Source organism: Oncorhynchus masou, chromosome 16 (assembly GCF_036934945.1).
Source record: "Oncorhynchus masou masou isolate Uvic2021 chromosome 16, UVic_Omas_1.1, whole genome shotgun sequence".
In the NCBI taxonomy this organism is placed as follows: domain Eukaryota; kingdom Metazoa; phylum Chordata; class Actinopteri; order Salmoniformes; family Salmonidae; genus Oncorhynchus; species Oncorhynchus masou.
Window position 1 is genome coordinate 23,420,229 of NC_088227.1, and position 15,265 is coordinate 23,435,493.

Below are 15,265 nucleotides of genomic sequence, written 5' to 3' on the forward strand. Positions count from 1 at the left end.
TATTCCCTTCAGGGCATGGCGGGGCGTTCTTTGGGAAAGACAGGTTGGAGAGCATGTAGTGAGAGTCTATGTCATATCTCACTCGCGCTCTCTGTCTCTCTATTTGTCATCCCTCCCTCGCGCTCTCCCCTTCCAAGCCATGTTAGACTCGGGAGCGATCGTTCCCTTCTTCAACATGTACAGTTACAGCATCACATTTCATGCCGCCCAAAAAAAGGATTCAAAAACACAAGTCTGTTTTTATCTCCAAAACACACCCAACACAAAATGCGAATAAATCAAATGAAAAGTCTTCACAAAACCCGCACGAACTACTTCTATTGCTTGTATTCTACTTTTAAGAGACCAACGAATCGCTTTTTTCCGTAACAGATCGGAAAAAGTAAGAAATCACAAAAAATACTCTGAAAACGTCATGCTTCATGACACAATTCCTGACAGAGATCCTTCCCAAAAGTTCACTCCTATTAGCTTTTTTTGTAATCAATTTGTATTTTACAATTTAAAAAAAAAGATATATATGCAGTTCGATATCAATTGAAACCAAACAACGCAAAAAGAAAAACCTAAACAAAGATCCTTCTAATCCAGTTAAAGAGGAGTTGTTATTAACCAGCAGTAATCTGTTTAGAAATAAGAGTCAGGAATAATCTGTTCAGCTGCACAATGCACAGGAACTCCTTCTTAGGGTGGGGCTGTAGGGGGAAGGGAGAGGGGATGGGGGGTGATATTAATCCGTGTATCAGATAAAAGTGTCCTTCCTATCCTTTGTTTTGTGTTACAGGTTCTTTTAAGCCGTTGGCTGGTGCTTTGAAACACAGACAAACCCATCATCCCCGCTCTCAGGACTTGGATCTTAAGAAGAACCGTGTCTGCGGGTGAACATAATGAAGGGAGTAGCTCTCCGCCTTTCTCTCCTCCTTTTGTCAGGCGCTTTGTGCCGCCTTTACAAGTCAGCAGGTTAACCTGCTCCTTTTCATCTTGTGACACACCAAACCAAAGCCGACGTGGCTGAGGTCGGGGCGATGACCAGCGAGCACACACACACACACACACACACACACACACACACAGCACGCACACACACACACACACACACACACACACACACACACACACACACACACACACAGCACGCACACGCAGAGCACGCACATGCACACGCACACGCACACACACGCACACGCACACACACACACACACACACACACACAGAGCACGCACACGCACACACACACAGTACGCACACACGGACACACACACACAGCACGCACACACACACACACACACACACACACACACACACACACACACACACACACACACACACACACACTCACTCACTCACTCATACACTCACACTCACACACACACACACAGTAGCCTATGTGATCTTTCAGTGCTTAGAATGTACTTCAAAGGACAAGTAACTGCTATTTGCTATATTGTATTCGTAGCAAATTCAGTGCCGGTAGCTTCAAACAAAACAAGATAACAGGATTCAACTAGATCAAAATGTTGAATGTCAACGTATTTCACTGGTATGAATCAAGGAATGGTGTTTCTGTGTGAATGCATCAATACCTGAATAAACTGCATAGGGACTCTCATGGAATTATACTGTATCATTGTCAGAATCTTTAAGTATACAATCTATAGATGTGCCTGTTTGGAATTGAGAGGATCATGTGAGTTTTGTTCCAAGTTTAGAGTCTTTGGGCTCTATTGAATCTGTTTTGCTGAAGCGTTACAGATTGCAAGATAGAAATTGAAAGGTAATTTCCTATTGAGCTGACATCTGCAGTGCGGGAACATTGCCTTTAAATTTCAATCACGCTGTAACGCTGAATTTCCACAGACGGATTGAATAGAGCCCTTTTGTCTCTGTCTTTATGGTTCTGAGAGGTTCACATCCCTCTAGGCTGAGTGGTGACCTCTAACCTTGCATTGTTCAGGGAGAAAGGAGCAGCTAGCACTGAGCCAGGTGAATATTGCAGAGAAGAAGACATAGGAGGGGAAAGGTGTCTGTGTCCATACAATTACTATTAATGAACATCTGTGTGTCTCTATTCTCTCAGTTTTTCCCTGACCTTGTGAGCTGACAAGGTAAGACTCGAGGCCACCGTTTTAGGCTATAGCTAGAATCAGTTTTTTTCTGGTCAGCTGACATGGTCTGGAAAATATACATCTCTCCTCACTTTAATATTTGGCTATCCATTTGTTTATTTACCTAGCTATCTATTCGTTTCACTGTTTTTCAATACAATTCCATCAAATATTAGTACAGTGCTTTGTAGTAAAATATTACATAAACTTTTAATTTGCTTGGAAAGTAGCTTCATATTTGTTCTCATAGTTGACCTTGTCATTAACTTCATCACAGAATGAAATAGTTTCACTATTTATGTTGCTGAGATAAATTGCATTGCAAAAAGCCATTATCACAGAGAAAACTGGGGCCTTCGCTTTACTTTCCAGTACTTTAATTAAAGTCCTATGTTTACTTGGTATTAAAGTACCTGGCAATGGTAACAACAGAATAATGAGCTAATAATTATACTTTAGTTTGTCTGGGATTTATGCACCACTGCATACCATTTAATCCCTGGTCATAACCACATCTCTTTCATTTTGAATAAATGAAGTAGCAGTAAGTAGCTTCCCCTCCTCATTGGACTGTAAAATAAAGCATTAGCGCCTTCCCTTTCATCCACACATACCATGTCCCACCAACGGTGTAGTGTGTATGAATGAATGATGAAATCCTGACTGAATGGCCCGTAAATGTGTGGGGGCTAACATGTGCGACATTGCTATTTCAACGCTGGAGTCGATGTGGATGACCTTGAAACAATGACAAGTCATAAAGTCAGACAGTAACCGGTCTGTCTTAATGCACTCAACAGCGCCAAAAGGTCACATGCTGCGTGTTTCTGTGTGTGTGTTTCTCTGTGCGCGTGTGGTATGTATTTGTGTGTGTGTGTGTGTGTGTGTGTGTGTGTGTGTGTGTGTGTGTGTGTGTGTGTGTGTGTGTGTGTGTGTGTGTGTGTGTGTGTGTGTGTGTGTGTGTGTGTGTGTGTGTGTGTGTGTGTGTGTGTGTTTCTCTGTGCGCGTGTGGTATGTATTTGTGTGTGTGTGTGTGTGTGTGTGTGTGTGTGTGTGTGTGTGTGTGTGTGTGTGTGTGTGTGTGTGTGTGTGTGTGTGTGTGTGTGTGTGTGTGTCGCTGCCCACAGACCTCTGCATTTGTACACTGCCACTGGTTGCACCATGTGCTCTTCCAAACCAACACCTCTTCAATTTTACAGCATTGTTTTCTATTTGTGTAAAGCCGAGGGTTGAGACTCATGTTCCCCTTCTGTTTTTACTTGAGCCTCAGGACTGAGGCCTACTCCCTCTGCCAGTGTCTGCCTTGTCAGCAGAGAAGATCAAACACAACTTGGACCCACACAAACAGACAGAGGGGGGGGGGATATGAAATGAGAAAGAGGCTTGTGCCTAAATTGCTCAGAGAAAAGTAATTATATGTAGAGAATTTATACTCTTTCGGAATATTAATAATAATTTATTTTCTGTAACGTTGTCAAGAGACAAACAAATCTGTGCCAATCTTTAGCAAGCAATGATGACAAATAATAATAATAACAACAACAAGAATAAGAATAATATACACTCAATAAACACAATACCCTACTCGCAGAAAACACACTTCAAAACATCATGGTAGAGCTCATTAGGTGGCTGATACCAGTCCAGACCAGTACTAGTAGTCCAGACCAGAATACCAGTCCAGACCAGTATACCAGTCCAGACCAGTATACCAGTCCAGACCAGTACTAGTAGTCCAGACCAGAATACCAGTCCAGACCAGTATACCAGTCCAGACCAGTATACCAGTTCAGACCAGAATACCAGTCCAGACCAGTATACCAGTCCAGACCAGTATACCAGGCCAGACCAGTACTAGTAGTCCAGACCAGTATACCAGTCCAGACCAGAATACCAGTCCAGACCAGTATACCAGTCCAGACCAGTATACCAGGCCAGACCAGTACTAGTAGTCCAGACCAGTATACCAGTCCAGACCAGTACTAGTAGTCCAGACCAGTATACCAGTCCAGACCAGTATACCAGTCCAGACCAGTATACCAGTTCAGACCAGTACTAGTAGTCCAGACCAGTATACCAGTCCAGACCAGTATACCAGTCCAGACCAGTATACCAGTTCAGACCAGTACTAGCAGTCCAGTATTGTCCAGCAGTTAATAAAGTCATTAGGCTGCAGGCAGCATGGTGTAGTGTGTTGTCCTCCCTGGGACAGCCATAGTAGTGGGAACCACCTATTAGGGAGCAACCTTGCACAGTGGGGTGAGCCTATTGAGCACCCCAGTAACATAGGGCCCCTCTGTAGTGTAGTGGCCAAAGTCTATTGGTGACCACACTAGAATTGTAGGGTCCTCCTTAGAGTAGGTAGGGTACAGGCTAGTGGGAAGCCCCTCCCTGCGCATAGTGGGGATCCCTCCCTAGTGTTTCTAGTCAATCAGGGCAGAAAGGTCAGGGTTCACACAGTCCAAAACACCCAATAGGATCAACGTCTCTTCAGATCAGCAGAATCATTTAAAAAACAAATAATAATCCTAATCATGGGAATAACAACAACACAATAGTTAGATCATGTAGGAACAGGAGGCTTCAGATGGGGCGGAATGATACTTCATACTTCATACATGAACAAAAAAACAGGAAAATCATAGAATAGGGAAAGAAATAAAATATGAAAATCTGAAAAAGCAGAAAGCGTCGGGCGGGGGGGGGCGGAGGCGGAGCAGGGATGGTTACTCATGTAGAAGCTCCTGGAGACAGTTGGGTGACTTGAAGACCTCGGGCACATCGCTGTCCAGCTTGCAGATCACCTTGTAAATGGCTTTTTTCCAGGATGGGTCCACGTCTTTGCCTGCCACGATGGCATTGAAGAACTCACGCAGCGTGATCTGAGCCACCTCCAGGAACCGCTCTGGAACCTGCACCCACACAGACAGAAGACAGGGGGCGTTACTTCTGGTTCTCCTGATGGCTTGGTGAGGTAGAGCACAGTGAGAGCAACACCCTAACAGTGGGTTTGATGACTACAACAGCCATATATCCTGTACACTGAATATATGGATGAACTGTAACAAACATATTAGAATATTATCAGACCATAATATTTACTTGTCCTAATATTTATATATTTCTTAACTCCATTCTTTTACTTTTAGATGTGTGTATTGTTGTGTATTGTTAGATACTACTGCACTGTTGGAGCTAGGAACACAAGCGTTTCGATACACCCACAATAACATCTGCTAAATGTGTATGTGACCAATTACATGAATCACATTTTGCAAAAATTGTAGTTGTGGGGTGGGAAGTCATTGTATCATTTACAGTAACACACTGTTTTTATGTGAAACAGAATAAAGGGTTTAGTTGGTGGCTGTGATGAGAAGCCCTGTGGTGTTCTGTAATGTTGTGTATCTCCTGCCTCTCCAGTCGCTACTTCCTTAAAAAGCCCACTGACATCCACACTTGTATTGCGACTTATGACGGCTCATTTCTTGTCAATTCTGAGGTTTATATCACCACCTTCCTCACCACCTTCCTCCTCCCCTCCTCCCCCAGCATCAGAAAGACGTCTTTATGGGTGTACTGTAAATCTGAACCCAAACAACCGCATGGAGGGAGACTGAAAAGAGGAAGTGAAATGCTTTGGGAACACACAGACACACAGGCTCTTTAGTGTCCCTCACAGCTCTGCTCACTGACACCACAGAGATTATTAGTCTGGCAAAGATCTGTGACACCTTCCACCGAGCCAGCACTCACACACACATATGCACGTCTGCACACATAGACACACACCTCTTGAGCCAAGGAGATGACACATCCCACACTGTGAGAGAGAGAAACATGACGCACACACGTGTGCACGCAGGCACGTGCATGCACACACACACACACACACACACACACACACACACACACACACACACACACACACACACACACACACACACACACACACACACACACACACACACACACACACACACACAGCCCTGGTGTATTTGGCTGATCCTCTCTCCTTCACTCAAAGCCCCAGAGCGATGCAGCCTTCAGGGGTCACCTGCTTGGATAATGCTGACTGCCTCCCTGCCTGTCCGCCTCCCTTTGCAGCCACAGACACACACACATACAGACGCACACACAGGCAGACATGCGGATAGACTCACACACACGCGCACACACACACACACACACACACACACACACACACACACACACACACACACACACACACACACACACACACACACACACACACACACACACACACACACACACACACACACACACACACACACCCAGCAGCTTGCCCAAACGCCTGACTGTGCGCACTCGACTCCTCTCCTCCTGTGTCCTGCAGATACTCATCAGGAGTGTCAGGACACAGCAAGGTTAGTGGCCACCGGAACACACACACAGACAGCACTGGACAGCCAAACACCCCCCTCAGGGTGATGAATGGAGTGTGTGTGTGTGTGTGTGTGTGTGTGTGTGTGTGTGTGTGTGTGTGTGTGTGTGTGTGTGTGTGTGTGTGTGTGTGTGTGTGTGTGTGTGTGTGTGTGTGTGTGTGTGTGTGAAAAGGTGAATCATGAATAAGAAAGTGTACGACTGATTTGTTGTTGTAATTGTGTGCTAGAGCAGTGAAGGGTCATCCAGGGCTACAACAGTTCATTCAACCTACCGTACAAAACACCTCATCTTATTCATGTAGATCTACTTAACGACACAATCTAAAAAACAGACTCAATTCTGTTTGGGCTTGTGCCACTGAAAAACAGTGACACATTGACCTGGGAAGCAGCAGACTGTGACCCTGTAGACACCAGCCCGGCAGGCAGGAAGGCAGGCAGCGGTCTAGTGCAGTGCGAGACGCAGGGAGTGCTGCATTACTAAGAATATTCCTGCATGGAATTTCTCCTGACGTTTTGACTATAAAAGGACAGTAAAACGCTGACTGCAAGGAGAAGGCAATGTCAAGGAGAAAAGGGTATTGGTATTTCAGATCCTCTTGACTGAGAGAGCGAGAGGGAGGGGGAGGGAGAGCCGAGGGAAGGAGTGTTGAGCGAAGTAGAGAGAGGAAGGGGAGAGAGGGTGTGAAGAGAAAGAGAGGATGAGGGAGAAAGAGGGTGCAAGTGAGAAAGTAAAGACTGAATAGAAGCAGTGAAAGGGTGAGAGGAGAGGTTGAGAGGAGAGGGTGAGAGGAGAGGGAATGAGGACAGGGTGAGAGGAGAGGGGGAGAGGAGAGGGTGAGAGGAGAGATTGAGAGGAGAGGAGAGGGTGAGAGGAGAGGGAATAAGGACAGGGTGAGTGGAGAGGTTGAGAGGAGAGGAGATGGTGAGAGGAGAGGTTGAGAGGAGAGGAGAGGGAATGAGGACAGGGTGAGAGGAGAGGTTGAGAGGAGAGGAGAGGGTGAGAGGAGAGGGTGAGAGGAGAGGAGAGGGTGAGAAGAGAGGGAATGAGGACAGTATGAGAGGAGAGGGAGAGAGGAGAGGATGGGACAGAGTGGGAGAGGGAGAGAGGAGAGGATGGGACGAGTGGGAGAGGGGGTAAGGAGAGGGTGAGAGGAGAGGGTGAGGAGAGGTTGAGAGGACAGGAGAGGGTGAGAGGAGAGGTTGAGAGGAGAGGAGAGGGTAAGAGGAGAGGGAATGAGGACAGGGGGAGAGGAAAGGGAAAGAGGAGAGGGTGAGAGGCGAGGAGAGGGAATGAGGAGAGGAGAGGGTGAGAGGACAGGAGAGGGTGAGAGGAGAGGGAATGAGGACAGGGTGAGAGGAGAGGGAGAGAGGAGAGGATGGGACGAGTGGGAGAGGGGGAGAGGAGAGGTTGAGAGGAGAGGAGAGGGTGAGAGGAGAGGTTGAGAGGAGAGGAGAGGGTGAGAGGAGAGGGAATGAGGACAGGGTGAGAGGAGAGGGAGAGAGGAGAGGAGAGGGTGAGAGGAGAGGAGAGGGAATGAGGAGAGGAGACGGTGAGAGGACAGGAGAGGGTGAGAGGAGAGGGAGAGAGGAGAGGATGGGACAGAGTGGGAGAGGGAGAGAGGAGAGGATGGGATGAGTGGGAGAGAGGAGAGGGTGAGAGGAGAGGAGAGGTTGAGAGGACAGGAGAGGGTGAGAGGAGAGGTTGAGAGGACAGGAGACGGTGAGAGGACAGGAGAGGGTGAGAGGACAGGAGAGGGTGCGAGGAGAGGGAATGAGGACAGGGTGAGAGGAGAGGGAGAGAGGAGAGGGAGAGAGGAGAGGATGGGACGGAGTGGGAGAGGGAGAGAGGAGAGGATGGGATGAGTGGGAGAGAGGAGAGGGTGAGAGGAGAGGAGAGGTTGAGAGGACAGGAGAGGGTGAGAGGACAGGAGAGGGTGAGAGAACAGGAGAGGGTGCGAGGAGAGGGTGAGAGGAGAGGGAGAGAGGAGAGGGAGAGAGGAGAGGAGGTGATGAGAGGGAGAGAGGAGAGGGTGAGAGGAAAGTGAGAGATGAGAGGTTGAGAGGAGAAGGAATGAGGAGAGGGTGAGAGGAGAGGATGGGATGAGAGGGAGAGGGAGAGAGGTGAGGGTGAGAGGAAAGGGAGAGAGTAGAGGGTGAGATGTGAGGGAGAGAGGAGAGGATGAGAGGAGGGGGTGAGAGGAGAGGGTGAGAGGAGCAGGAGAGAGGAGAGGTGAGAGGAGAAGAGGAGAGGAAAGGGTGAGAGGAGAGGGTAAGAGGAGAGAGTGATAGAAGAGGGAGAGAGAGAGGAGAGGGAGAGAGGAGAGAGTGAGAGGAGAGGGAGAGAGGAGAGGGTGAGAGGAGAGGGAGGGAGGAGAGGGTGAGAGGAGAGGAGAGGAGAGGGAGAGAGGAAAGGATGAGAGGAGAGGGAGAGGGAGAGAGGAAAGGGTGAGAGGGTAAGAGGAGAGGGTGAGAGGAGAGGAGAGAGAGGAGTGGGAGAGGGGAGAGGGAAAGAGGGGAGAGGGGGAGGGGAGGTTGAGAGGAGAGGGGGAAGGAGAAGGAGAGGAGAGGGTGAGAGGGAAAGAGGGGAGGGTGAGAGTGGAGGTTGAGAGGAGAGGAGAGGGAAGGAGAGGGAGAGAGCAGAGGGTGAGAGGAAAGGGTGAGATGAGAAGATGGAGAGGGTGAGAGGGAGAGAGGAGAGGATGAGAGGGAGAGAGGAGAGGATGAGAGGAGAGAGGAGAGGGAGATGTAAGTGGAGAGAGAAAAGCAGGAGCAAGAGTGGGAGTTATTCTTGTCCCTGAGCCCTTTGTCTGTGATCATGTGTGCGCGTGCACGTGTGAGTGTGTGAGTGAGTGAGTGAGTGAGTGAGTGAGTGAGTGAGTGAGTGTGTGTGTACGAGCTGCCTGCTTGTCGTGGCCAGCAGAAAGCTTTAACTGTTTTGTCCCCCTTTCTGTCCCCTCTCTGTCCCCCCCTGCTTCCCCATCCCTCCCTCCCTCGGGTCAGCTATTGGGCCTTTGTTCCAGAGGCATTGTGGGGGATTATCCTGTGTGGCTGCTCATTCGCTCGGTTGGCCGGTAAACAGGGCCAATCGCGACGCTCACAATCCTTCATACATATTTCATAGGGCTTTTAACAACTTCTCGCTGTCTAAATTAAAGGAGGGCCCTACAAAGACACGGAGAGGAGAGAGTGATGTCTGAAAGGGGCAGAAGAGGTTGGGGGATAACAGAATAAAGGTAGAGAGAGAGAGATTGGGGGGGGCTGAAAAAGGCAAATAGGGTGACTGAATGAAAGGAACGACGTATCTGAAGCTGACCTCTCTAAGTCAACCACACACACACACACACACACACACACACACACACACACACACACACACACACACACACACACACACACACACACACACACACACACGGACGTGCACGCACACACACACAGACACACTCACCCAGATACACACACACGGACGTGCACGCACACACACACAGACGCACACGCACACACACACACACGCACACAGACACACACGCACGTGCACGCACGCACACACTCACCCAGATGCACACACTCACCCAGATGCACACATACACATACACAGACACACACACTCACCCAGATGCACACACACACAGACACACACACTCACCCAGATGCACACATACACATACACAGACACACACACACACACTCACCCACATGCACACACACACAGACACACACACACTCACCCAGATGCACACATACACACACACAGACACACTCACCCAGATACACACACACACAGACGCACACGCACACACACACAGACGCACACGCACGTGCACGCACGCACACACTCACCCAGATGCACACACACTCACCCAGATGCACACATACACAGACACACACACACACACTCACCCACATGCACGCACACACACACACACACACTCACCCAGATGCACACATACACACACAGACACACTCACCCAGATACACACACACACAGACACACTCACCCAGATACACACACACAGACACACACACAGCCACACTAACCCAGATACACACACACACACAGACACACTCACCCAGATACACACACACACAGACACACTCACCCAGATGCACACATACACACACACACAGACACACACACACAGACACACACACAGACACACTCACCCACATGCACACACACACAGACACACACACACAGACACACTCACCCAGATACACACACACACAGACACACTCACCCAGATACACACACACACAGACACACTCACCCAGATACACACACACACAGACACACACACAGACACACTCACCCAGATACACACACACACACAGACACACTCACCCAGATACACACACACACAGACACACTCACCCAGATGCACACATACACACACACACAGACACACACACACACACTCACCCAGATACACACATACACAGACACACAATGGTGCAGCACTGCGAGTCACATTCCCTTTCTGCTGATGAAGACATCAGACTTTCTGGAATACAAATGTTTTTGTCCTGTCACACACTCAGTGTGTTCTGGACAGGGATAGAGGATGGGAGAGAGGGAGGGAGGTGGGGAGAGTGGGAGGTGGGGCAGTGAAAGTGTCCAAAACAAGAGCTCTCATGAAAAGAGATACTATGCTGCTCTTCCCCAGTGTAACACAATATGAGAAGAGGAAAGGGAAGAACAAAAAGACAAAAAGAAGCAGAAGAGTGTTGTTGGCAACACTAATATTTTACCCAGCATTCATTCATCTCACTGTGTCTTCTCTCTCCTCACACACACACATACACAGACTGATCACTAGAAATAGCCAGCGACTTCGGGCGTTTGAGGAGGTCCCCAGAATGTCTATACACGCCTTCCTCGACACAATGTTGTTTTTTACCATGACCCAGCAGTGGGACTCTGACGCTCGGAGCGCGCTGCTTAGACCACTACCACAGCTCACTATGCTCTAGCAAGACATGAGAATACTTGATGATACTCGGAGCACGCTGCTTAGACCACTACACAGCTCACTATGCTCTAGCAAGACATGAGAATACTTGATGATACTCGGAGCGCGCTGCTTAGACCACTACACAGCTCACTATGCTCTAGCAAGACCTGAGAATACTTGATGATACTCGGAGCGCGCTGCTTAGACCCCTACCACAGCTCACTATCCTCTAGCAAGACATGAGAATACTTGATGATACTCGGAGCGCGCTGCTTAGACCACTACACAGCTCACTATGCTCTAGCAAGCCATGAGAATACTTGATGATACTCGGAGCGCGCTGCTTAGACCACTACCACAGCTCACTATGCTCTAGCAAGACCTGAGAATACTTGATGATACTCGGAGCGCGCTGCTTAGACCCCTACCACAGCTCACTATGCTCTAGCAAGACATGAGAATACTTGATGATACTCGGAGCGCGCTGCTTAGACCACTACACAGCTCACTATGCTCTAGCAAGACATGAGAATACTTGATGATACTCGGAGCGCGCTGCTTAGACCCCTACCACAGCTCACTATTCTCTAGCAAGACATGAGAATACTTGATGATACTCGGAGCGCGCTGCTTAGACCACTACACAGCTCACTATGCTCTAGCAAGCCATGAGAATACTTGATGATACTCGGAGCGCGCTGCTTAGACCACTACCACAGCTCACTATGCTCTAGCAAGACCTGAGAATACTTGATGATACTCGGAGCGCGCTGCTTAGACCCCTACCACAGCTCACTATGCTCTAGCAAGACATGAGAATACTTGATGATACTCGGAGCGCGCTGCTTAGACCACTACACAGCTCACTATGCTCTAGCAAGCCATGAGAATACTTGACGATACTCGGAGCGCGCTGCTTAGACCACTACCACAGCCCACTATGCTCTAGCAAGACATAAGAATACTTGATGATACTCGGAGCGCGCTGCTTAGACCACTACACAGCTCACTATGCTCTAGCAAGCCATGAGAATACTTGACGATACTCGGAGCGCGCTGCTTAGACCCCTACCACAGCTCACTATGCTCTAGCAAGACATGAGAATACTTGATGATACTCGGAGCGCGCTGCTTAGACCACTACCACAGCTCACTATGCTCTAGCAAGACATGAGAATACTTGATGATACTCGGAGCGCGCTGCTTAGACCCCTACCACAGCTCACTATGCTCTAGCAAGACATGAGAATACTTGATGGTACTCGGAGCGCGCTGCTTAGACCACTACCACAGCTCACTAAGCCATGAGAATACTTGATGATACTTGATGATAACAGCTCGTCGTTCATTCTTTTGTTTTAAGTCTCCCCAAACCATAGACCTAACATGAACCACTCAGAACAAATGTATCTAAACTTGAAGTCTGTTTCGACAGAAACGTAACCACGCGGAAACTCTGAGATCTTGTTGCGGCCACATACATGCCCCCCCCCCCCCCACCCGCATGGACCAACACAAGTCCTGCTGTCAGTATAGTAATTATTGAGCAAGAGAAGACAACCTAGCAGCCCACTACTGAGGACAGAGGGGGTGAGACGAGGAGATGAGGTGGTTTTGTGGACAAGCGGCACAGATGAGGCATTTAATCACTCTCATTCATTCTCTGTCTCCCTTAACCCCCCACCCCCCACCCCCCCTCTCTCTCTCGTGACAGGTTGCTTTGAGACAGAGGGATAAGCTCTCCTGCAGAAAGGGGGAATCGGATTTCCTCTTTTTTGATGAGATAATAAAATATGACAGAGGACAATGGCAGCGCCCAGACTGCTGGGGGCTATTCACACAACATCATCCAAGCTGTCTTAAGACTGTTTAAACCAACAGCAGAAAGGTAGCCAGCCAGGGGGCCTAAATCCACTCCTGTTCAACGGGACGCTGTGTGTGTGGTGTATCTGTGTGTTTGTTCTGTAAAGCCTGAGAAAGCCCCTCTATGTGACTCAGTGTATAGTGTTTGTTTGGCCAGCGTGTTTTCTCCCTGCCTTTGGGAGCTGTCAGGAGATGTATTGCACCTTCTATTTGCTCAGCGCTGGACAAACAAAATGAGACCCTGGAAGATAAGCTCTGTGTGCGCTGGACTAGCCTTGAAGGATGCATGCCACCGACGGAACCCACATGCTCTGAGTCCCCCTGGGTTAATTCCTAACCCGCTCCGGGCTCCGGGCCTGGGAATAGGAACGCTTCCCATACCTTTTTCATCTGGGTGAGGGACACTCCAGGATTTTACTTTCCACTGAATTCTGTGGATGTTGAGCTCTTACACCGGAACACAGTTTCTTTCATACATTTAACCAGCTTCAACTCCTGAATGGTCGATGTTGGACACTGTTCAGCAGGGAAGCACAATCTGAACTTGAGAAAATAAAATATCTTAGTTGACTACAACCAGATTTTCCCAGAAACATCACACAGACAACCCTGTTTATCAACTCCAATCAATCATCTACAAAGGCCTTGATAAGCTCTTGGACTGCACTGTCACTTTGGGCAAACAGAACCCATGCCCTCTTCCTCCCCCTCTTCCTCACGCCACCGCACTTCAGCTGATAAGACAATGCCATGGCTGAAGAGTCCAAGAGAAAAGGAGAGGGGAAGAACAGAGAGGAGGAAAGAAAAGAGAGGAGAGGGGCTGTGGAAATGGGCTGCTGGTCGTACTGACAGGGAGATGGAGGAGGTGGCCTTGTGGGCCTAGCTGCTGCCTGCCTACGTCTGTGTTTTCCTTGTGGGAGAAAACACTGGGACAGCGTCATCTGTGTGCTTCTCAAGGTGTACCACATCATCTGTGTACTGCTCGAGGTGTACCACATCATCTGTGTACTGCTCAAGGTGTACCACATCACCTGTGTACTGCTCAAGGTGTACCACAGGCAGGGAGAAGACGCTGGGCCAGCATCACCTGTGTACTTCTCAAGGTGTACCACATCACCTGTGTACTTCTCAAGGTGTACCACATCACCTGTGTACTTCTCAAGGTTTACCACATCACCTGTGTACTTCTCAAGGTGTACCACATCATCTGTGTACTGCTCAAGGTGTACCACATCACCTGTGTACTTCTCAAGGTGTACCACATCACCTGTGTACTTCTCAAGGTGTATCACATCATCTGTGTGCTTCTCAATGTGTACCACAGGCAGGGAGAAGACGCTGGGCCAGCATCATCTGTGTACTTCTCAAGGTGTACCACATCACCTGTGTACTTCTCAAGGTGTATCACATCATCTGTGTGCTTCTCAATGTGTACCACAGGCAGGGAGAAGACGCTGGGCCAGCATCATCTGTGTACTTCTCAAGGTGTACCACATCACCTGTGTACTTCTCAAGGTGTACCACATCATCTGTGTACTTCTCAAGGTGTACCACATCACCTGTGTACTTCTCAAGGTGTACCACATCACCTGTGTACTTCTCAAGGTGTACCACATCACCTGTGTACTTCTCAAGGTGTACCACAGGCAGGGAGAAAACGCTGGGCCAACGTCATCTGTGTACTTCTCAAGGTGTACCACATCACCTGTGTACTTCTCAAGGTGTACCACATCATCTGTGTACTTCTCAAGGTGTACCACATCATCTGTGTACTTCTCAAGGTGTATCACATCATCTGTGTGCTTCTCAATGTGTACCACAGGCAGGGAGAAGACGCTGGGCCAGCATCATCTGTGTACTTCTCAAGGTGTACCACATCACCTGTGTACTTCTCAAGGTGTACCACATCACCTGTGTACTTCTCAAGGTGTACCA

At 48.7% G+C, this 15,265-nt stretch overlaps 1 protein-coding gene across 1 annotated transcript in view; it reads right to left on the reverse strand.

Annotated features, from left to right (window-relative positions):
- Nucleotides 1-4,806: 4,806 nt before the first annotated feature.
- LOC135557700 (prospero homeobox protein 1-like) overlaps nt 4,807-15,265 on the reverse strand; it is a 40,608-nt gene continuing 30,149 nt past the window's right edge. Inside the window, 1 exon segment of the mRNA XM_064991222.1 lies at nt 4,807-5,018. Coding sequence (XP_064847294.1) covers nt 4,833-5,018 — 186 coding nt within the window. The 3' untranslated portion in view covers nt 4,807-4,832.